Source organism: Urtica dioica, chromosome 9, assembly GCF_054948205.1.
Source record: "Urtica dioica subsp. dioica isolate 48M chromosome 9, U.dioica_male_clone48M_v1_H2, whole genome shotgun sequence".
Lineage (NCBI taxonomy): Eukaryota > Viridiplantae > Streptophyta > Magnoliopsida > Rosales > Urticaceae > Urtica > Urtica dioica.
The window spans coordinates 22,592,453-22,617,152 of NC_142764.1; the positions used below are offsets into that span (position 1 = coordinate 22,592,453).

Consider the following 24,700-nt stretch of genomic DNA (forward strand, 5'->3'; position numbering starts at 1 on the left):
TTTCGCATGGGCTAAAGCCCTTATTCTTTGTCAACCCAACGTGGGCCTGACCCCAACAAAACTTGGCTACACCATATTTATACTCGGGACTCAGTCGACTTTACTCGTTAATTTAGTCTACTAATATTTGACATTTCGGCGAATGAGGGGAGAAAAGAGATATATTGTATATTATTTGAGAGAGAGAGAGATTCCTTGAGGACGACTAAAGGATTGGATTGGATCCTTTGAACTCGACGCTTGAAAAATTGCAATTCACACTTTTGTCCCCAAATAATTAAACTAATTATAATACATCACATTGACACTTCGAAGCAGCTTTCCAAATTAAAATGTAGAGAAATTAACTCTATCGTGACATTAGAAAAGATTGTTCAGTTCTCTACCTTGCCAACGGATTGACGACCGTTTCCACAATCATAGATAATGCTTCAGTAGAATCCGCAACATTCTTCAGAGCATGTTCGATGGCCAAGCACTCGTTCAATTCACTCACCACCTGATTCATGTTTGGCCTGTTGTTAGCCGTAGAAGATAGACAAGCGATCGAGATTTCAACCGCTTTCCAAACAGAGTTAATATCAAACTCTCTAACTAGTCGCGGGTCAACAATGCTTTCAATGTCTCCAATATTAAGCATCGCAGTGACCCAATTTCCTATGTGAGTTCTTTCATTGCTCGAACTAATAATAAATGCAGGTCTGTTTGTGATGATTTGCAAGAGAACAACCCCGAAGCTATAAACGTCACTTTTCTCATTTAACCGATTTCTTGAGTAGTATCTGCAAGAAAAAACCTTTTAACTTAATATTTTGGCTCACAAATCTAAATTTATTTATTCAAATAATAAAAATTATGAACAATAAAATCAAGATACAAACATACTCAGGATCGAGGTAACCAGGTGTGCCAGCAACGACAGTAGTCATGTGAGTACGATCATCAGTCGGAAAAATTTTGGAAAGTCCGAAATCGGAAAGCTTTGCTTGAAAATTCTCTGTCAACAAAATATTTGAGGTCTTCACATCTCTATGGACTATTGGAGGCTTGCAACCTCTATGCAAGTACTCCAATCCTACAACGTAAATATTTAAAATTGTAATGTTTTCAATACGATAATGAAAACGATGAGCTTGTTAATCATTCAAGAAAGTTCAAATCATCAATGAACTCAAAATTTGGCTAACCTTGTGCGGCATCGATTGCTATTTTTAGTCTGCCTTCCCAATTCGAATTTCCTGTATCGCCTGAAATTTTATTTATTTATTGTGAAGCCCTTTCACATAAAATACTTTTTTTTATTTTCCTGATTCCGTTCCATTATTTGTAAAAGTAACATATGGTTGTAAAATCAAAAGGAGCAAATCGAATAATCAACAATAATGCAGTTAAAAGCTAACCTGAGAGATAAGCATCCAGATTTCCGTTGGCCATATATTCATAAACAAGAGCTTTGTTTGATTCTTCATTACAGTACCCCACAAGGCTGGTCAAGTTTCTGTGGTGCACTCTTACAAGAAGCATAACCTGGTTTAAATTATAAATTGACATGAATTGTCTAGTTTTTTAATATTTATTTTTATTTTTTATAATGATAGATTTGTGTGCCTGATTTAGGCCTTGCTCTCATTCTATATTACATTCATATTTAATTCACATTGAAATTCGGTATTGATTTGGTAACAAATTTGGTTAAGCTATCCAAGACTCGGTTTCTGTTGTCGGTCGTTTTCGAAAAACCAGGAAATAATAAATTCGTCGCGACTTGCGGGCCGAGCCACAAGCAGCACGCCACGCTGCGCGCGCCATACAAAGATCTCCGCAGATGCCGTGCCGACCACCTGCGCGGCACGCCAGCCTCCTGCCATGCGCGCGAGGCCTCTCGCGTGCGCCTCGCATGCCATAACTCAAATTTAGGGCCGCGAAGAATTTTTTGAGCTAAGATAGAGTACTCGTGACTTTCGAGTTCTACAAACCCGACTCGGACGTAACTTGATCTAACTCCTCCGAAGTCTTCGACGTGTTCAATTTTCAGCGACAACAGTTTCAGAGGTCATAACTATTTTACATTTGAGATATTTAAGTGTTTTTTTGCTTCAAATTAACCTTTCTCCTAATATTTTTCACTAGAGGCACCAAACTTAAAAGCCTTATAATCTGTTCTTTTTTCCATTACTTTTCGTCAAGACTTTATGCAGAAAAAGGCTCACATAACAAGACTTATTATAGGGTTTATTATGAAAGTAGTCAATTTAAATGTTTAACATTGCTAAATAGTCAATATTTGGTAAATTTTAGGTAAATAGTCACTTTCAGACGTAAATCTTAGACAAATAGTCACTAGATCATATAGCAAACGTTGACTATTTACCTAAAATTTACACCTGAAAGTGACTATTTAACTAAGATTTATCAAACGTCGGCTCTTTAGCAATGTAAAACGTTTAAATTGACTATTTTCTCAATTTTCTGTTTATTATAAAGATTAAAGATGAATCAAGATGTGAAGAAAGAGAAAGCTACCTCTGTTTGGAATTCATGAAAGCCTTGAGATGATGAAACAGAAAGCATCTTAACAGCCACTGGAGTAGCGTTGTCAACCAAACCATAGTAAACCGTTCCAAACCCGCCTTTCCCGAGGACTCTCTCGAAGTTGTTTGTCATTTTCTTTACGTTGGCGAATGTGAATTTCCTGTTTTGGAACCTTAATGGTTCAATTACGGAATCCACGTTTCTCACTGCTGCCACACCTGCCCGCCCGATTATTATTAGTGGATGAACAAATCTTGAACATTATTCCTCAACTAAATATAAGAATAAAAAATAAATTGTACTCAGTATATGTATATTCAAAGTACGTACCTTGATTCTGTTTCTTTCGACGTAATAAGAAAACCGCTGAAACTATTACAAACAGGAAAACCAATCCACCTATTGACGCTGCAATTGGGATCACAATGTTGTTCTTCTTTTTACTACCGCACGAAGTTGAATCACATAGAATCTGACCGTTTTCATCGAACCTAAAGCATTGGCAAATGAAGTTCATGTACGCAAGAGCTTGAAATGGTTTCGACACAGAAAAAAGTGATAAAACGCATTATCGTTCATTAAGTCAAGTAAACGGACCTTAGTAAAAGCGAACCATTCTTTGATCTTTCTGTAAGCTTAGCCGGAAGAGAACCTGTAAGGTTGTTTCCACTTATGTCTCTGCAATCAAAATAAAAGAAAATATATTCAAATGCCGGCCCTATTATGTTTTGTTTTTTTTTTTTTAAAAACGGCCCTATTATGTTTAATGATGATATTTTTTCAATGGTACTTACAAAACTTTTAAATTTGCCAACAGCGCCAAAAACTCTGGCACTGCTCCAATCAAGCTATTGTTTGATAAATCCCTGTATACACATCAGGTAACGTTTACAAAATATAGACTATATTAAATTAGAAATTAATTCGAATCATATAATCTTACAGTGAGTCAATCATAGCCAGTTTGGAGAATCCCTCGGTAATTTTGCCAGCCAGTCCACTGGATGACAAATTCCTGTGTAGGACCACCAATTGAATGATATACATTAATAATAATTTGGAATTACAAGTTAAAAGAAAAATAAAATTGAGTCAGTATTAAAATACAAGGATGTAATTCTAGGTGGGTCAAAGTCGTTATTGGAGCTGCAATTAAGGCCTGTCCACGTGTATTCTGTGGGAACACAAGGATCTCCATTCCAGTTTCTCACCACACCGTAAGTTGACTTTATGCTATTTATGGCATTAACTGAATAAAAATTTCACAGCCAATTAACAACCAAGTCACAGTTAGTAAAGGCATATCCGTAAATGATTAATATCGACATAAAACTTATATATATATATTAATATTACAGACAAAAAGAGGGAAACAATATTTAGGCTAATTTCAACATGTTAGTAACTAAACAATAAATATTACCGTCGTCTTCCAGTGTTTCAGTTTGTGAAAATTCCAAGTCATAGTAAAGCTCAATGCTGTTAAGGATCGGAGGGAGAGTTGAATTACTAACTCGCTCAATGGAAAAGCTATAGTTGTTTTCTCCAGTCAAGGCTATGGCATTGTAGACGGTGATTGGAGACAAGTAACGAGGCACAATGTGGCCGCGTAAAAGCTCTCCGTTGACTTTGACATTCATAGCTCTGTACTCACCAGGTTGGAGTTCTTGGAGCTCGGCAAAATGTGCGTATATGTAATATCTCGTCTTTGAATAGCGTGGTTCGACATTAAAATGAATGGTTCCATTGATTTTGTCAGTCGGCACGGCCGCGGTTTGCATTACTTTATTCGGAAGCCAATAGTCCACGTCGCTCTCTCTTTCCACCGTCAGATTCGTACTTAATGCCCTCAGTTCTCGGCCATGGAACGGGCTCCAAGTTCGATCATGAGCGTCATTTGGATACCTAAGAAATCAGATACACCAGGGACATATGAACAATAACAAGTTGAAATATAAGAATTCTTTTCAAGTTTTTTCGGCACTGGTGGTTCCTAATACTGTTATAAACTATAGATCCTAGTTTCCATACAAATTAAATTCTATATTGAGACAGTTTACACGCATTTTTTATTTTCAATTCATTATTTAATGAAGTAATTAGTTTTCATTCAAAAGTCACACAAAGATTTTCAGTGGGTCTAAAAATTTTCGAACTCTAAATTTCAGTACGTGGAATACCAAAAATAATTTATTCAAGGGCCAAAAATAATATGTTCAGCATGGCCATTGATAATTATAATTTGATGGGGCTAACCTGTAAGTTTTATTGTGGATCGAACCCAGATCCGCACGCGCCACCGTGAACAATGCAATAGAGTCGTGAATCTCGTACATCGCACTCAATAGCGGCCTCAATTCTATGGCTTGAATGAATGGCGTGCCATTTCCAATGTTGACAAGGCATAGATCCACATAGCCCCGTGGAGGAGTGTATATGATCTCGCTGCTCACCCCGGCAGAGGCCGATCTAAAGGACACAGTTTCCCAGTAATTAACTCCGATGTGTAAATCAAATTGGGGCGTTCTGTTCCGATTGTCGTAGTTTCCGTACAGAAAAGAGGCCGTAATCAAATATTTCGTGCCCTTTGTCGCGTTTATTTTGTAACAGTTTCGGATTCCTTCGGGGAAGCTTCTGAGATGTATCATCTGCTGTTGCAAATCGATTCCATATTCAGGCAATACGCTTCCGCTCACACCGGTGCTGATGAACGGAGCGTCTGATACGTAATTAAGTTCCGTTGTTTTCTCTGTATAGCTTGAGCCAGTTGACAAGCCACAGTCTAAGCTAAAAAATCCTGAGTAATCACAATAAAAGATGTAAGCCTTACAATAATTTTACTAGTTAAATTAAGATCAAGGTATGTAGTTGTTAAATTTGCCTGATTGGTCTGGATTCTGTGCGTTGACGACATGTAAATGAGCAAGAACAACGAGCAACGTGAAAATGAAATGGCGTTTTGGTGACTCCATTATCCTCATCCTCATTTACAATCCCAGTGAGATCTGCTAATTATAAATTTATCTCTTATGGAGATAAATATAACTTAAAAAATATGCGTAATATCAAATTTTTAATAAGTACAAATGAAAAAATTACACTTGGTCCAAATCTCCCCTCAATAAGGTCGAAGTTGCACATGCATGATTCTTAAATGTTCATCATCTAAAATATATATTCTAAATTTCATAGTGAAAAGCAAAATACTAAATAACATGGAACACAGTAGTTAAGAACCCATTAATTTACAAGTAAGGAAGAGAAAAATTAAACAACACCGTCCGTTGACTACCTGTTCATGCACAACCATCATAACTCTGTTGACTTTAATTACGTCTGAATATTGCTCGAGCGAAAGTTTAATAGTTTTTGTGTTTTGCTAGCGGGTTATATGCCGTGAATAATGATAAAGTTGTTTGAAGATTTTATAGTCCATATGCACATGGTATTGGCACGGTACCATCGATAAAATCAGTGACATTTGCAAGTTTTTTTTATATTGTATTAAATAGTCCGAGCAATAGTAGATATATTGTTTTTTGAAGAGAAAACACCGATAGGTATAAAGATAAGATATACGATTATATGTTTTCATGTAGGATTCAATAAATTTATTTGAATCAACAAAGAAGAATTTTTCCAAATCAAGCATATATGTAGTCTGCAGTTGGAGAATCTAGTAGATCATTTAAAAGAATCAAATAAATTTAGTACAAATTAGCAGTTAAAAAAAGACTATATATATAAGCTACTAGATATTTATATGGTTTTTCCCATTACATAAACTAGATCAAGGTATTCAAGAACATATACTTAATAACACTTTTTTCTCCTTTTAACTATCACGTTTTGAAAACATTCACCTTTAACTGACGTTTTGCCAAAAAATCTTGACGAAGGACCAAACTTATGAAAAAAAATAAAGATTAATTAATGGGAAAAATAAAAGAACGAAGGTGAAGTGATGATACAACTGTCATATTACAAAGGACAAAATCGTCATTAATTAAAATATAAAACAGTGGGTATATATAAACATACTCATACAAAGAGTTTTGATAAAAAAAAAAAAAAATACTCATACAAAGAGTTTATTTGGTTTCTCAAAATAGGAAGTGAGTTATACCAACACACTATTCGCAGCCTCTATCTCGCTGAGGGCCCAAGTTCAGACACTGTATTCATAGAAAACGCTTCGGTGGGGTTTGCTGAATCGGTGTCTTGACGGTGGCTCTTGAGAGCAACTTGTTCCATAGCCAAAGCCTCGCTCAGCTCAATCACTACCTGGCTCATCTGTGGCCTTTTGTAGGAATGAGAAGATACACTTTTCAGTGACACTTCGACAGCTTTCCAAACAGAATTGGCGTCATAGTCATGCTTTAGTCTGGGGTCGATGATGTTTCGGATATCCCCATTGGAAATCATACCACTAACCCAATGGCTTATGTGAGTCCGGTCATTTCCCGAACTAATTATTGGAGGTTTACCAGTAATTATTACCAACAAAACAACCCCAAAGCTGAAGACATCGCTTTTTTCGGTTAGTCTACTTGTGACAGAATACCTGCAACATATTTGTGATGTGAAGTTAATACCCAATGTCAAACAATGTAATATTAATGGAAAATCTGTAATTTGATTTTTTTCTACGGAGATTTCATATTTTCTTGGATATATAGTAAAATATATGAAATGGTAAACCGCAGTAATAAGACTCAATTTTTAAGTGTTTTAATTTATATACCCTCGCTTTTTAAATTTCATATTATCTATAATTTTATAAAGTATTTGTTGTAATTAGTCAATTTTCTACTTACTTTTATGGATTTAGCCCAAATTTTATTTTATTAGAAAAATAATCCACCAGACCAAAGTTAATTAAATTAACTGAACAGTTAATTTAATTAATTTCGGTATAGTGAACTATTTTCTTAATAAAATGAAACTTTGCGCTATTTTTTAAAAGAATGATAAACTATTAGGTTACTAAACTAATTGCCTATAATTTTAATACATGACAAATACATGTAGTATAATTTTACTACATAATTTTTAGTTTTTTTTTTCCTTAAATATTCAAATGTAACGTAAGTGGAACGACATGATAAGTAAAAATTAAGTGAGTGTGGAATTTTGTAATTATAAAGTAGTAAATTGAAATGTAAAGGATATTGTTTTGCAGAGCTAGAAAGTGAACATTATTTTGTAAGAGAAAATAAAAAGAAGTAATATTATCTTTTGTTTACCCTACATATAAAATCTTACTCAGGATCAAGGTAGCCAGGTGTACCGGCGACAAATGTGGAGACGTGAGTCATGCCACCGTCAGCCGGAAAAATTCTGGATAGACCGAAATCGGCAAGTTTGGCATGAAATTTGTCGTTTAGTAAAATATTTGTCGTCTTCACGTCTCTGTGCACTATCGGCGGTCTGCAACCCTTATGCAGGTACTCCAGCCCTTGATTTCAATTTAAATATTCTCCAGTTATTGCCCTTTAAAATATTAACTAATTGTTCAAATGGAAAGAGGTTGATCAAATTAGGACATTATAGCTATTATATTTAGTACATATGTTGTTTTTTTTTTTTCTTTGCAAAATACCTAACGGTTTCTCATTTGTTTGACGAGTACTCAAACTCATCCCAGAAAATCTTACCGTATCATTCCAAACTTAAATGTGCAATTGACCAACGTGGCTAGATATCAGGGATATTTCTATACAAATCATACAAGATATATATGAAAAAAAAATATATATATATATATATATATAAATTACCTGATGCTGCATCGATTGCTATTTGAAGCCTTCCTTCCCAAGTCAAAGCATTTCCAGCACCTATACTAATTACTATTTAAAAGGAAGAAAAAAACTAAACGTAGGTAAATGAAATTCTGTAGTTGTGGGTACGTAGTACAAACTTGAAAGATGAGAATCGAGATCTCCATTGGCCATGTACTCATAAATAAGAGCCATATGTGTTCCTTCATTGCAATAACCGACAAGATTAGTCAAGTTTCTGTGATGAGCTCGCATGAGAATCTTGATCTGTAGGAGAAGCATAGCTATAGCTTATAATAGTTACTAAAGACAGTCCTGATTATATGTATAAAAAAGTTAAATAGATATAACGTGCCTCAGCTTGAAACTCTTGATATCCTTGAGCCGATGAAGCGGAAAGCATTTTGACAGCAACAGGAAACATAAGCTCCTCAATGAATCCATAGTAAACCGTTCCGAACCCGCCTTTTCCAAGAACTTTCTCAAAGTTATTTGTCATTCGTTTGACCTCAGAGTACATGAATGCCCTTCTTCTACCCTCCAACGATTCATCCGGTTTGATGCTAGATTCCGAATCGACTATCACACCACCTATATCTGTATATGTACCCGTTTGAATACCAAATCTAATTCTTAAGCTTAAAGGCTAAACAGACTATATATCAAGGATTTGATCACATACCTAGTGCTTTTCTTTTCTTTTTCAGACGGAATAAAATGGTTGACACAACTATCAAAACGAAGGCCAACGTGCCTAGTGATGCTCCTATAGGGACCGCGGCGTTACTCCTTTTCTTTTTCTCTTCGCATGGAGATCCACATGAATCGAGATCATTGTCTACAAGCCTTGTGTTGAACACAAAACAACGTAGAAGTGTAAATAGACGAATTTCAATTTTCTCATTTTTTTAGTCTCATCGTTGTCTTTTCAGTCAATTTATGACGTCATTTTTCTCTCGACTTTCGTGTTTTTATTCATGGATTAGAACTTGTACTAATTTCTATCGGGAAACATCAAAGAATGGAAACTAAAAAGGAAGGGGTGTACAAAATCTAATCAGTTGCTCATATTTTATTTAGTAAAAATTAGGGCATTTGACAATATAAGCACACACCTTAGTGACAGAGAACCGTTGTTTGATTTTGCTAATAGTTCAGCAGGAACTGAGCCAGTGAGCTTGTTTCCTTCTAAATTTCTGTTCGACAAAATAGGGACACGAACTCAATAACTAAGGTGAAACTTGTAAATCAATTCACTGTTTGCTGACATGTACTTACAGAAGTTTCAAGTTTGGCAGAAAAGCCAAGAAATAAGGCAGCGATCCACTTAAGTCATTGTTTGACAAATCCCTGAATCAGAGCATATACATCTATATCATTTCATGGTTTCACGCCTAAGATAAGAATTGAGAATCAAAGAGAGAAAGCCTCTTTTTCCAGTTGTATTGATAAACAACTACTTCTGCTACATCAAGTCAATTACAACTAACTTCTAACTATTAACTCTAAACTCTAGCTGACTTGTCCTTATGCGTCAGCTAAGAGGCTAACGTTGCAGTGGCTGTTGCTCTACCATTATAATTTATATGAATAGCACAATGTACTTACAGCGTTTCCAACATGGGGAGTTTAGAAATGTGATAAGATATGTTGCCGGATAATCCACTAGAGGACAAATCCCTGATCAGAAGTAGAAACAATCCCGTCCTCAAAAGTGATCAAGCGTTTGATTTCGGTCGAGGAAAGCAAGTGTTAAAATATAGAATATAAGGTGTAGGAAATGACTTACAATGATATAATTCTGGGCGGGTCTAATACATCGTCGCTACAATTTAGACCTGTCCACCGGTATTTGACTGGAACACATGGGTCTCCATCCCAGTTTCTCTCAACTCCATAGGTTGATTTTATGGTTGTTATGCTGTCCACTACAGTCAGATCGTTTATTGTAATGTCTGTCATCAACAACATATTGTTTTCCTTTTGAAGAACACAAAACTTGTTATGATTTTAGTTTATAGGAATCCTCTATAAGGCATATATATGCACCGTTAATTAGTTACCGAGAGAAAACTTTAAAAGCTGAAACAACAACTATACATAAGCTATTTATTTTTATCAAAGAGAAACTAGAAAGTCAAATCTAAAAAAGAAAAAAATTAGGTAAATAGCAGCCAACTAAAACGTTTGAAATTGCTATATAGTCAACGTTTCGTAAATCTTAGGTAAATAGCCATAAAGATGACGTGACCTAATAAATGGAAGTAACTATTTACCTAAGATTTACGTCTGTAAATATGTGAAAGTGACTATTTACGTAAGATTTACGAAACATTTGTTGCATTTAATCAAGACTTGGTATGTTGCTTTATTTAATTATTGTGCTTTGACCAATTATTATTATGTTGTGGGTAGTCAAATAATGTGGGAGTGATTATAGGATCGTGGACTTGGTGATCATTAGATGAGTAATTATAGGATCTGAGCTTGTTACATTTTGTTATAAAAGACACACCAAGTGTTTGTGTTATTGTCCAACTGAAAGAAATAAAAAAAAATAAAAAAAATCTTTCTAGACTTGCGCTTTATTTTTTTCTAGTATCTTTGTTAATTATTTTAGACTCTATTTTCTTTTCTTTTTCCATGTCCATGTTGTCTTTCTTTCTTGTTGTAATGTTTTAATAGGGACCATATGTCCATCAAGTGGTATCAGAGCGCCAGGGATGATAAAGCAAATGTCGTCGCCAAGCTAGGTCATTGCGGATGTAGCGATGCAGAAGGGCGGAAGAGAGCAAGTCATGATGCTTCAATATCCGTTGCTCACACGGAGCAACTACGACGCGTGGTCGATCAAGATGCGGGTCAACTTGCAGGCTCGAGGCGTGTGGGAGGCTATCGAACACGACGAAGTTGATGACCGCATGGATAGATTGGCTCTCGCCGCCATCTATCAAGGAGTCCTGGAAGATTTGCTCCTAACGTTGGCCGAGAAGGACTCGGCTAAGGAAGCGTGGAAGATGCTCAAAACGATGCACATGGACGTGGAGCGCGTCAAGGAGGCGAAGGCGCAAACCTTGAAGAGTGAATTCGAGGCGCTTCGCATGAGAGATGGCGAGACGGTGGATGACTTTTCCATGAGGTTGACGGTGATTGCCAATGGCATCCGAGCATTGGGCGACAAAGTAGAAGTGGTCTACGTCGTCAAGAAACTTCTCCGGGCCGTCCCGCCAAATTTTTGCAGATCGTGACGTCGATCGAGCAATTTGGCGATTTCAAGACCATGACCATGACCATGGAAGAGATGATAAGTCGTCTCAAAGTTCACGAAGAGAGGCTTCGTGGATACAACGAGAAGGAATAAGGAAATTTGCTTCTCACACACTCGGAGTGGGTGTCGCAGATGAAGAGGAGCGGTGGAAATGGCGGTGATAGCCGTGGCCGAGATCGCGATAAAAGCAAGATCAAGTGCTTTAATTGCGATGTGTACGGTTACTATGCATCGGAGTGCCAAAAACCCCGCCGTGATCAAGAGGAGGTGGCCAACGTCATTTTGGATGCCGATCGATGAAGAACCGGCCCTTTTGTAGTCGATGTACAAGAAGAAGACCCTCACCTCGGATCTAGATAAGGGTATCGAAGTCAAGTCTAGATTAGGAAAGAATTTGTTGAATTTAATCAAGACTTGGTATGTTGCTTTATTTAATTATTGTGCTTTGACCGATTATTATTGTGTTGTGGGTAGTCAAATAACGTGGGAGTGATTATAGGATCGTGGACTTGGTGATCAGTAGATGAGTAATTATAGGATCTGAGCTTGTTACGTTTTGTTATAAAAGGCACACCAAGTATTTGTGTTATTGTCCAACTGAAAGAAATAAAAAAAATAAAATAAAAAATCTTCCCAAACTTGCGCTTTATTTTTTTTTTCCAGTATCTTTGTTAATGATTTCAGACTCTATTTTCTTTTCTTTTTCTATGTACATGTTGTCTTTCTTTCTTGTTGTAATGTTTTTCCATCAACATTGACTATTTAGCAATATCAAACTGTCGTGGCTATTTATTACCTAATGGATAAAAAAAAAGCGTGGACTTCGGATAGATACTTTTAAAATGTAAAAATCAACATACCATCGTCTTCGTGCGTCTCCGCTTGTGCAAGATCAAGAAACATGTAGATCTCTAAGGCGTTGATTATTGGCGGTAGAGTCGAATTTTTAAGCTTGGTGATTAAAAAACTATAGTTCAGTGCACCGGTTATGGCGGATGTGCTGTAGACGGTATCAGATACCAAATTTCTTGGGGTAACTGGTTTGTTCAGCCAAAGTTCCCCATTTAGGGAAATATCAAACGCTCTTGACTCGTTTTCCTGGAGTGGTTGTAGCTCAGCGAAGTGGAAGTAGACATAGTACCGTGCGCTATTGTTAGGCGGCTCAAGGTAAAATTCCATTGAGGCACTTCCATCTGTCGGCGTAGCGGCCGTGCTCATAATCTCAGATGGCAGAAAATAATCCGTGACAGTTTTCTGATCCATGGGGCTTGTAGTTGATAGAACTGTCCAGCCGGGAAGGTGATAGGGATTCCAGAGGCGATCATACACATCCTTTGGGTACCTATAGATATGCAATATGCATATGAAAAAAAAAAAAAAAAGAAGTTTTACTTTTAGGTTCATAAAGCCTACAAAAATCAATCAATCGAAAAGAAAAAAATAAGATAGTTAATTAACATGTTTTTTCCTTTCATATATCACAAGATTTTATTTCACTTAAGCTGCGGGAGAAACTATAATTCATTGTTAAATAAATTAGTCTTGGAAGGAATTCCGTATTATCGGAACAAGAAGATCTCTGTTTCAAGACAATTTTGAGTAGTAGTCAAGGATGTAGACATTATTAGTTGGGAAATTCATAAAGGAATTGTGAATGTAAAATACTGTGTCACATCATTACAGAATAGTGCAATGCTTTAAACCGGGTCAGGTCTTCCACGCGTAGTAGGTGACCGCCGAAATGTGTCAGAAAACTCAACAATAATTTTTACACTTAAAGCCATTTTAGTCCTCATACTTTATTTAGAAGCAAAATCATCCCTAGCCTTTTGATTTTTGGCACTAGTAGTCCTTCTGTTAAGTTAATTAACAGAATTCGCACATGCCTTGCATGTGAGGGTATTTTTGAAAGAAAAAACATTTTAATGGTAATTCCTTAAATTAACCAAAATTTATTTTTTTAGATCAATATTCATACTAAATATAGTTCGTTCTATAATGACCAAAAGACAAATCAGGTTTTGAACTCAAATTCAACCTTTATTTATGAGAACCACTATTACAGTGAAGTATAGCTATTCATTTATTGTAAATTATGGACTTTTACATCGGTCTCTTTGTAGATTCGGATGAAATAAAAGAGCTTCTTTTGTTACAATTAGAATCGTGAACGAAATTGTGTTTCGGTCAACATGTTGAATTAATTTAAAATATTTTAAGGTGATGGAAAATCTCGGAATAAATAAAGGATTTATCGAGTTCGTCTTGAATAATAATTATTTTCCGAAGAAATATTCCGGAATTTAATTTAAGAAATAAATTCTCAAGGACGAGAATTATTTCCGAGAAACCTTAAATATATTTAAGTTAATCGAGAACGAACGAGAAAATTCTTGGTTCGAATCATATAATTATAATCCATTCGGGTTTAATTAAATAATTATATGAAAAGGACGTGGTTGTAACAATTTTTAAGGGACCCATTTGAAAGAAAACAAGGAAAAGTGGTTGGTTTGTGAATAGTTGGATAAGGATTGAGCTGCCACGTGGCGTTCTTATCCCATCTTTCTCTTATCTTCTTCACGTGCACTATATCTTCTCTTCTTCTCCTTCTTCATTCGCGCGAGCCACCTGCAAAGAGTAACAAAGAAAAAAAAAATTCGGCACTTAGAGAACGAGTCCTTTCGGCCGAACAAAACACCGCTCCACCCTCCCATCCTCGTTCTTCTTCTTCTTCTTCTTCCCCACTCACCATTCTCGTGCGCCCTCAGCCTGAGCCCGAGCTCTGTGCGCGCGCGCCTCGCCGGGGAAAGAAGAAGCGCCGTGAGTTCCGGGAGCTCCGGTGAGCGTCTGCGACGAGGAAAAGCGAAAGTTGATGGGTTGGGTAGCTCATTTCTTCCAGCGAGGTAAGGATTCTTCCATGGCTGATTTGAAGGTTTTGGAGATTAGGGTTTGAGGAATTGATTTGGGGCTTTTTGATCCGAGCTAAAATCAGTGGAATTGATGAGTTTTATTTGGTTGTTGGACTTGATTAATGATGTTCCTAGCTCGGATTTGTGTATTTGAGTCGATTTTGAATGATTTAAGAATTTTGAGCTCGCTGTGAACAGCCTCTGTAAATTGACGTGGACAGTTCGGTACCAATTTTATTTGGAATTGTTGATATTTTTCCTGGATAATAGACGTTATGAGGTTTCTAAAATGACCAAGAACGTGGAAATCCGTTGAGTATTGAGTGAGTTATGAATTTTTGAAATTGGTGTTTCAAAACTGGAAAAACTTGGAATACCGAATTTCAAACTGATTTTTGTGGGATGCTTTTGAGATAGTTGTCTTGGTCCGAAATTGGCTTGTAATATCTTGTTGGAAAGGTATGGATGTTAGTTTGGTTATGAAATTGGAATCGCTGGATTTAGAGTTGTGTAGCGGAAGTTATGACATGTTCTTTGCCAAGTGTCGATTATGGAAATATTGTTGCGTCATGATTGGTTTGTTTGATTTGAGAATCGACTTGTTTTTGTTAGCTCGGCTTGAATACAGAAATGATTTTGTTGGCCGAGATGGGTTTATGGGCATGTTGGCTCGTTTTTATTGACATGTTTGAATTTGTGACAAGTTATGTTTGGATTTGAGATTCGTGTTGGGTTGCTTGATTTGTTTGGGTTCGGGTTTTTTGGGTCGAGATGTCGGGTTTTGATTTCGGAAATTTATGTGAGCTTGGAATCATGAAATTGACTAGTTATCGGATTCCGCGAAAGGGATTACAGAATTAGACGGACACGCGGGAACCAACAGAGTCAAAGGCAACGAAGCAGGAATTTGAAGTTTTGAGGGAAGTGTTATCGATGTTAAAACTCGATTAACTCTTCCTTTGATGTTTCGACAAGTGTCAAGTATTCCGGAGAACGTGAAAAGCAAGACATCGCTGAAAGTTGTCGAACTTTCTGTCGAGCTGTTCCAGGTAAGCGTGGAGACATAAGTCAACTACTTACCAAGGGAATAATCATGTTTACGTGCATTTACGTGTTAATAATAATAAAGAGTATGAAAAGCCTTAAAAGACACAAACAATGAAGATTAAGGCTTCGGCCACTCTTTATGGAAAATTTTAGTTGGGTTTTTACCCATAGGTTCAAACGCTAACTTGAACCAGCCATGTTGTTACTTTGTTGTAGTTAGATCCCTCTGCTAACCATAGACTTTGGCTAGATCTGAGGTGACAGGAGAGCAGGTTGGACTCTCGGATTCGAACCGAGGGTAGAAGTACCGGGAGTCAAGTCCCGAGTCTTCAACCTAAAATACTTAACGAGCAATAAAAGGGAAACAATAATTCTCTCGGGTTTTAACCCGAGACGCTCTCATGTATATGCTTAGTTGTGTACTCTATACGCTAGAGTACCCAAAGATTAAAAACGTTGTCGGTGGTACCTACAAGTCACTGACTTGTATGAAGCGGATTTAAAAATCCGTGCGCAGAGTACTCTTTACGCAATGGGTGAAGGTCGCGATTCGCGAGCTCATTGCGGGACTGGAGACTCGACGGTAGCTGATGCAGGCATCGTACGGCGGAATGGGTGAAGGTCGCGATTCGCGAGCTCATTGCCGTCAAGAGCCCAGTGTGCTGACGTCATAATGAAAAAGAAATGGTACCACTAGTGGATCCCAGACAAAACGAAAACTCTAGGCCAGCGGAAGGCGGCTGCTCGAAGCCTGAAGTTGGTCTCTTGCCATTCCGGAGGTTAGAACAAAGAAATGTATGACCTTGCGGAGTGACAAGTGTTAGCTAGGATGTGATCACACATTATGCATGCTATAGAATTAGCGGCAATGGCATTCTGCATTCTTATGTGATTATTTTGCACGTCACATGACTCTGCATTAGATGTTTTCTTTCATAGGTTAGACTCTCGCTTACCGAGTCAATCGACTCATAGCTTTATGACCCTTGGTAATGTAGATAAGGGAAAAGCTTGTAAGCGGAAAACGAGATCGAAGACCGAGACCGAGCGCGTATTGCCTTGACCTATGGGCTATGGGGTTTCTTAACCGGGGGTTAGTATCTTTTGTTAAAACATTCCGGAATGTATTTGTATAGGAGTCGCTATAAGACTCTAAGTTATAAAAGCGAAAAATTTCCCCGGATTTTCGCAAACTATTTTAATATATATATATATATATATATATATATATATATATATATATAAGTATTATGATCTATTGTTTAATATGTATGATATTGGAGTTGATCGGTCGCGGCTCGTGGGCGAGCTGAAGCTCGCGGGTCGTGACATTTATTTATTCTCAATTGTTTTTAGGAAAAATGGTATGAAATAGCCAATTCAAACTACGACTTTTGCAAAATAGTCATAGTTTCATTAGGTATAGCAAAATAGCCAATTGAGATTACTGCGACTTTTAATCCTGCCTCAATTAATTTTAATCCAACCTTCATAAAACTTACATTCTATCTTTATAGTTCGTTGGGATTAAATTTAATCCAGCCTGGATTAATCTTACTTTGGCTAGTTTACTTATAGTTGACAAACTATGACTATTTTGCAAAAACTTAAGTTCTATTTGACTATATAGCCGCTCGACCCTTGTTTTTATAAGAATTCATTGCAACACCATTAACACAAGAACGGAAAGAAAAAAAGTCAATATCTCATGCTAAAAACAGATCATGAACATATATACAACACAAATCTTTAAATTTAGACATAAGTCAGTGCGTGATGGGTTTAGTTTAAAATCATCAAGAGAGAGATTGAGGCTGAGATGGAAAGAGAAGGAATAAATCAAAATTGGAGTCATCCAGTAAGAAATAGAGAGGAAGGTTATGGAGTGAGAGTAAAGGAAAAAAAAATGAGGAAGATGGAAGAAGAAAGAAAAAGGAGGAGCAGAGGCTATAACTCCGACCAAAATCTTGAAATTACCACTGTTCCACTGTGGAGAGTCTGCCGAGAAGAAGGGCTGAGCTATGAGCTCCACGGTTGCAGGAATTTTGTTTTATTTTTCAAAAATACCCTCACGTGCAAGGCATGTGCAAATTCTGTTAATCAACTTGACAGATGACTACTTGTGCCAAAAACCAAAATTAGGTTAGGGATGATTTTACTTCAAAAAAAAATATAAGGACCAAAATGCCTCAAGTGTAAAAAGTTAGGGACCATCTGAGCCAAAACCTCCTGACAATTAATTCATTAACTAAGTCACCAAAATAGGAAACGTTTTGTAAATTTGATGTAATTAGTCATTATAGCGATGTGGTATATTGTTTGAACGTTTTTAGCATTTCATTCATGTCTTTGGAGACTGATGATTATTTACAATTATTAAACGAATATTTACAACTATTAATATCATTTTAATTTTGTTAATAAAATATCGTAGCTACTTACATAAAATTTACCAAAAATTGACTGTCATGGAAAGTTTAGATGACGGTTAAACACCATCGTGGAATCCGAATTTTGTACTAGTGGACTTAGCAAAGCTTCATTTCGATCTTTTGAATCATTCGTTGACGATACCACATACATCTTGAGCTTCTAATATCGCATGCATCTTGAAACTCTATCATTTTTAACATAGTAGAAATAGTACTTTCTCTTCTTGATGATTGAGTTTTGGAAAGGAAAACCTATATTTGCCATTTCTTTTTAAGTATGTGGCTCTGATAGATACGACTATGTTGGATGTGAAACCCCGAAATTTAACATTGTAAAGAACGTTAGGAATTTTATAGATTAAGATTTAAGTCTCTTTTTTTATTGATGTATTTTTTTTATATGTCATATATATAATCAAAGAGGAGTATATATATATATATATATAAATTATATATGATAAACGTGGAATTAATATTCCACTTCCGTGAATATATATAAGAAAATGAGATATATTAGGTATTTTTCATATATGTTTGTAATTGAAGATATAAAAGATATATATATATATATTATATATATATATATATATATATATATATATATATATATAACCACCTACACATTTACATAAAACGTTACACTTAACAGCTAATATATAGATATATATATATATACAATATTTTATTACTTACAAACAAACAAACTCATATTATATATATATATATATATATATATATATATATATTAGCTGTTAAGTGTAACGTTTTATGTAACTGTGTAGGTGGTTATATAAATATAATAATAATAATAATTAATATATTAAAAGTAGGAGTAGGATTAGGTTTGGTCTTTTATGTTTAATCAAACCTTATACATAAACATCCAATCTATTTCTTTTTACGCTTCCTCTCTACTCTCCCTTCTCCGTTCCTCTTATTCTTTGGAAATTCGTAGCTCTAGTTAGGCAACTCAATCATTAAAAAAAAACAAGATATGTATTTCTTCTATTTGATTCAAATTCAATAAAAATCGTTTCTTCAAACGCTTACCGTGGTTTCAAAAATCGTTATTTTACATTCATTCCTTTTGAAAAACCTAGTTTAAATGTCTTCTATCTAAATCCATAATCGGATAATTTGTTTATAAAATACATAATATTTTCCAATTATTCTAAAAATAATACGCAGATTTGTAAAACAATTTCTCGTCAATTTTCAAAACCGTTTTAAAACGCTTAATATGGATTGTTCGTTAATCTTTTTAACCCGATTCTTTTTGTAAAGTTTTTTTTAGTATGTCTCATGTTCAAATAAATTATTTTTACGATTTTAGAATGAATAATTATTTTTAAACAGTCGTATCAAAATTTGGGTGCAGATCCAATTGTTTATTAAACCCTAAATTTTTATGATTTGTTAATTTGCTTTATTTCTCAAATTTTCAAACGGATTCTGACTTTGTCAATTCATAACCTTGTGTTCAAAATAAAGTTTCCTATTTACTGGATGTTTTGTAGATTTTTCCGCAACTATTTATTTTTTGTCTTTTACCTGAGGGTTAGGGATATTATTGTAATTTTTACGCTAGGCCCGTTCCTGAAATTTTCCAGCGACCCTCTTCAGTTCTGAGAATAAATTCTAGTGGATAATGAATCAAATTATTTCTTTGTCCGGTTAGGTCCCGAGTCGTCTAGTATTCCCGACCCATCCACGTTCAATGATCGTATTCTCCAAAGCAAATGTGAGAATAATCTCACTGCTATACTGATTAGTTCAAAAATAAATTTGATGAACATATCATTTATGACATGTCTTATATATAGTTTTATATACTTAAATATATGTTTTACTATCTAATGGCGTGTTTGTTCTTTTGTGGTTTGTTATTTGAATGAGCTATGATTTGCAAGTTATGTGTTGATGCTAATTATTAGATTCAATTTAAAGTAGTGATTATGTCTGGTAAGCTATGTGATGTTAAGTTAAAGTAGATTTGAGAATGTATATGTTTTATTATAAAGTCATGTTTTTGTATGAGCATATGTATGAAAGTTTTTATTTACATGTCATATATGTATGTAACATAATTCTCAAAGTGAAAAGATAAAGATAAGCAAGGGAGTCATACCGCCTCGAGAGGTTTTAAGGAGAAGTTTCCCAGGCCAAGGCTCGAATGGGGAAATTTCTCGGGCCTATGCCCTAATATGTTTATTAGATAGAGTAAAGTGTGGGACCTTGCAATCCCATATCTTAATATCTAAAGTGTGCACCGAAATATGTACGACTACCATAGGGACACCCCGAACTAAAAGTTGATAGAATCAAGAAAAGAAATATCAAGTCACCGATTAGTTTTAAAATACTAATAACCGATTCATGCATTGTATTACTTTTAATTTTGTGAGCTTTATATTATTCTCGCTGAGCGTAAGCTCATTTTTCGAAAAAAAATATATGTCTGTGTTGTAGGTAAACAACTTGCAAGGAACTAAGCAGAGTGGACTAGCGGCGTCGATAGCGAGATAGTTGGGTTATGGTTTTCATTTACAAAATAAGTCTTCCGCTACAAGTCTTTAAGAAATAAATTTTAAAGTTTTATTTTCAATTATTTCAAAGTTACGAAGTTTCAAAGAGTTTTCTAATTTGGTTGCGATTTAGATTATAGATTATGTTTTAGTATTTTTGCTACTATGTTGGGTTTCAAATTCGTATTTTCAATTTTGGTTAAGTACTTCTCATGAAATGTTTGATATGAAATCTTCATATTTTTCTTAAATTCTTTTGTTTCTTTTTAAGATCTTTAAAATTTTTGTTCGTCTTTATTCGATGTGTTTAAAAAAAAAAATTCTCCAAGTCTCTTAAAGAATTTTCTAAAGTTTAAAAAGCAAGTAGAGTAAGACGGTCCGAAAAGTCGGGTCGTCACATTGGAAATAGCTTTTTGGTTCTTAGAGGCTTCGATATGAAACTAAAGAGGTGGGGGAATTATTTGTGGAAGAGAGAACTTTGTATTTTCTTGAGTGAAAAAATATAATTTTACATCCTTGTAAATAGTACTCGATGGAAATACATAAATACAACTTTTTATAGAGAATTTTTCGAATTATGTCTATCTAAAAATTACAAGATTATTATAGAATTTATTTACTCTTTAATCATCTAGGCATATTAAGTATATTCTAGATTCCCTTTGCTAGCAAAATAATAATAATAAAAAGAAAAGAATTCTAGATAATATGGTTACTTATAATACATTCAAAAGTACTAAAAACACAAACTACTTACTAGACCCAAATATAATATACGATGACCTAAATCAAGTTTATACATGTAGGTTAAATACTATAAAAGAATAACTTGCCTGTATGTAGTGTTGGTGAGTGAACCAAGATCAAGGCGTACTACGCGAGACAGAGCACCGGACTTGATCACATATGTCGTGTTCTTTAAGGGCCTCAACTCCAAGACTGAAATATATGGTGTCCCAGCCCCGGTGTTGACCAAACAAACCTTGACATAGCCAGTTAAAGGCGTGTGTATGATCTCCTTGACATACGCAAAGGGGTTAAACGTCACCGTGTCCCAAAAGTTAGCGCCAATGTGGAGATCAAATTCGGGCTTGTTGCCTAAGCCGTCATAATTCCCATACATAAATGTTGCCCTAATTAAATACCTAGTCCCTCTGGCGACCGTCACTTTGTAACAGTTTCGGATCCCCTCAGGGAAGCTTCGGAGGTAAGTTATCTGCCGTTGATAATTGGCTCGGTATTCTGGAAGTATGGTCTTGCTAACGCCAGTGGCTATGAAACTCGCGTCGGAAACATAATTGATGGTGGTGGTTTCCTCGGTGTACCTAGTCTCTCTAGGAAGACCACAGTCCAAGCTGACGAAGCCTATGGATTAAGCATTTAAAAAAGACTCAATGAAAATGCCATTCATACTTGAGCAAAACAATCAGAGACAAATGAACTTTACCTGTTTGAGCCTGTCCAAGAACGACCCGATTCTGTACAACTGAGAAAACAATGATCCACGATACAAATAGGATATTTGGTTTGAACCTATCCATAACTATAGCCCACATCTCTCGGCGCGTAAGTTTATGATTTAATTTGGAGATGTATAATCCAATTATGTTTATCATATATGTACAATATTATTAGTTGATGATATAAAATAATATCATCCATTGATGATGAAATTACGTAGTTCACATCAGTGACTTAGTCTAATTAAGCATTTTTATTTTTCTTTGATGTTGAGATTTCGTTTTTTTCTTTCCTTTATTTATTATTTAATTAATTTATAGTGACAGAATTGATTATGAAATTTAACGTGTTGCTATATATAGTTTATAAAAAGTGATGTGTTTATGACTTGTACGCATGCAAGTTGCTAAATGATGCATTTCTTTTATCATAGACGACTCTTGGGATTTGGCCACAAGTAGTGGTATTTTCCATACTTTTGATCAAAATAAATTAAAATGTAATTTTGGACACTTCAAATAGTATGTTTAATGGGCAACGTCCATTTTACCTTTAAATTTATTTTTTTTTACATTTTTTTTCTTTTTTTTCTTTCTTTCCCTCTATTTTTTATTTCTTTTTCTGTTTTTCCTCTTCTCTAGGGTTGAGATAAACTCGGAGCCTATCCGAATTTCTCCTTGATCACAGTGTTGTCAGAGTTGCGGCCACTGACGCCCTCGGTCCTGGGAATGTGGTGGATCTGGAGTTTCTTGTCCTCGAAGCCCAGAACGATCTCGGCCATCTCATTCATGCTCACCATCTTGTCAATTCAAAATCAGCCTCCGTCCACGCGGCGGCCGCTCCTCCTCCTCCTGGACCCGCCCCGAACACGATCTCCCGCCCCGGAAATGGAGGCTCGTCGCCGAAGGCGGTTTTTCTCGGTGGAGGATCGTCGCCAGAGGTCGTAGCGGAGATTCCTACAGCGGGATCTCGGTTAGACTTTTAATGGCGCCTCTTTTAATGACGCTTAAAAAGTGCCATTAAATATATTTAATGGCACATTTTGAACGCCATTAAAGGCATTTTTCGACTAGTGTAGGTCTCTGGCTCTCTCTGGGCTTGTTGCTTGTACGAGAGAGAGAGAGAGAGAGAGAGAGAGAGAGAGAGAGAGAGAGAGAGAGAGAGAGAGAGGGAGTACACGAGGAAAAAGGAAAGGAAAAAAAATGAAATGAGAAAAAGAGGTGTAGAAAGGAAAAAGGAAATAAATGATAGGGTAATATGGACATTTGACATGAGACCCACTAATAAAAGTGTCCAAAACTATGGTCAAAAGTATTGAAACTACTGGTACTTGTGGGCAAATCCCAACCATGGCCGTCCTTATGCTAAGCCAAGTAAGCAATCGGTTAAGGCCATTTATTTTCGAGATAAATTAGGCCTCAATTTAGGCCTCATATTTTGATAAAAAAAAATCCCAAATTTTTGTCTTAATCTAACGAAATATTAAGAAAAACAAATAAGCCAATCATAATGAGTAAGCCCATAATTACGATTTCAATATTTTTAGCCGTCATTCACATAAGCCAATTGGGGTTTTATAACAATCATGATCTTGGCTATATTATACTATGATAACTTTCTTATTTTTTTTCATCTCAAGTTTTGAAAGAATTTTTTTTTTTACGGAAGCTTATAAATGTAAAGTAAGATGTGAGTTTGATGTATATTTATTTTTATATTTTACCTTCTTTTGTTTATTTTCTTTTTAGTACATAAAAAATCATGACCACTAGCAAATATGTTTTGGGTTATGAAGAAGAAGAAGAAGAAGAAGAAGAAGAAGAAGAAGAAGAAGAAGAAGAAGAAGAAGAAGAAGAAGAAGAAGAAGAAGAAGAAGAAGAAGAAGAAGAAGAAGAAGAAGAAGAAGAAGTGGTTAACTTTCAAAAATTAGATCTTGAAAAATTTGTTAAAAAAATGATTTAGTAATCAACATAAGTGAACAAAATAAGTAGAAGTGGACGAGTATGACAATAATGATAAAACATTTTATTTTATATTTTATGAAGAATACGTAATATTTTAATATTTATAAAAAAATAACAGTAAAATGTTATGTTAATCGCGTTTTTGGATTAGCACTAAGAACCGTCCGAGGTTCGATCTAGGGCCGGACCATATGACCGCACGTAGGTTGGGTTTGGTGAAGTTCTTCTCTTTTCGTCGTGTTCGTGTTCTTCGGATCTTTGGGTCTCCGGGTCCTTGAGTTTTCGGGACTTTGGATTTTCCGGTTCATCGTGTTCTTCGCGTTCTTTGTTGAGTTCTTGAGTCTTTATTTCTTTGAGTCTTCAACCCTTTGAATCTTCCACGTTCTCCGTTTTTTCACATGTTTGTGTTCATCGTGTTCTTCGGATCTTCAAGTGTCTGAGTCTTCGGATCTTTGAGTCGCCGGGTCTTTGGATCTTCCACGTTCTTCGTGCTCTTCGTCGGGTCTTCGAATCCTTGCACCTTCACCTAACCATAAGAAAATGTGAATCTAGAGGGACGCGGAGGGTTTTCCCTCAGCGCGTGCTCCGACTCTCAACATTAGTCGTGTTGTATTGTGTTCTTGGTGAACGATTTGTACTCATCTCTAAGTTTTCTAGAGAGATCAGAGAGTTGTAGAGTTTTGACAAGTTGAGAAAAACTTACCTTGTGTTATGAATTAGTGGAGTATTTATAGGAGCCAAGAGTATGGTGAAAAGTATCTGATTGGGTGGTGGAG

At 35.7% G+C, this 24,700-nt stretch overlaps 2 protein-coding genes and 1 long non-coding RNA gene across 3 annotated transcripts; 1 reads left to right on the forward strand and 2 right to left on the reverse strand.

The window, feature by feature from the left end:
- Positions 1-273: 273 nt before the first annotated feature.
- On the reverse strand, positions 274-5,519 carry LOC149385871 (putative LRR receptor-like serine/threonine-protein kinase At1g05700). Its single transcript, XM_089626433.1, has 13 exons — positions 5,414-5,519; positions 4,789-5,329; positions 3,956-4,437; positions 3,640-3,781; positions 3,476-3,547; positions 3,327-3,398; positions 3,130-3,210; positions 2,845-3,023; positions 2,524-2,753; positions 1,401-1,527; positions 1,188-1,247; positions 886-1,075; positions 274-782 (listed from the first exon to the last, which is right to left on the reverse strand). Exons 1-13 carry the CDS (start codon positions 5,517-5,519, stop codon positions 383-385), a joined length of 2,682 nt encoding a protein of 893 aa, XP_089482559.1. The 3' UTR covers positions 274-382.
- A 1,159-nt stretch (positions 5,520-6,678) lies between these two features.
- On the reverse strand, positions 6,679-22,040 carry LOC149385872 (LRR receptor-like serine/threonine-protein kinase IOS1). Its single transcript, XM_089626434.1, has 13 exons — positions 21,947-22,040; positions 21,333-21,864; positions 12,444-12,925; positions 10,105-10,243; positions 9,924-9,995; positions 9,594-9,665; positions 9,431-9,511; positions 8,998-9,161; positions 8,671-8,912; positions 8,456-8,582; positions 8,313-8,372; positions 7,798-7,990; positions 6,679-7,096 (listed from the first exon to the last, which is right to left on the reverse strand). Exons 1-13 carry the CDS (start codon positions 22,038-22,040, stop codon positions 6,679-6,681), a joined length of 2,676 nt encoding a protein of 891 aa, XP_089482560.1.
- Positions 14,169-16,746, forward strand: LOC149385873 (uncharacterized). The gene is made up of 3 exons (XR_016301404.1): positions 14,169-14,489; positions 15,323-15,544; positions 16,541-16,746. It is a non-coding gene; the product is annotated as an uncharacterized LOC149385873 (long non-coding RNA).
- Positions 22,041-24,700: the final 2,660 nt, after the last annotated feature.

Excerpts from the sequence above, each read along its gene's own strand:
- LOC149385871 (XM_089626433.1), bottom strand. The coding sequence starts at position 5,519 with ATGAGGATGAGGATAATGGAGTCACCAAAACGCCATTTCATTTTCACG. Across the intron at positions 1,528-2,523 it reads TTCATGAATTCCAAACAGAG|GTTATGCTTCTTGTAAGAGT; the intron begins GTAGCTTTCTCT and ends AATTTAAACCAG. Across the intron at positions 1,248-1,400 it reads TCTGGATGCTTATCTCTCAG|GCGATACAGGAAATTCGAAT; the intron begins GTTAGCTTTTAA and ends ATAAAATTTCAG.
- LOC149385872 (XM_089626434.1), bottom strand. The coding sequence starts at position 22,040 with ATGGATAGGTTCAAACCAAATATCCTATTTGTATCGTGGATCATTGTT. Across the intron at positions 12,926-21,332 it reads CTCACCAACACTACATACAG|GTACCCAAAGGATGTGTATG; the intron begins GCAAGTTATTCT and ends GCATATCTATAG. Across the intron at positions 8,913-8,997 it reads AAAGAAAAGAAAAGCACTAG|ATATAGGTGGTGTGATAGTC; the intron begins GTATGTGATCAA and ends GTACATATACAG.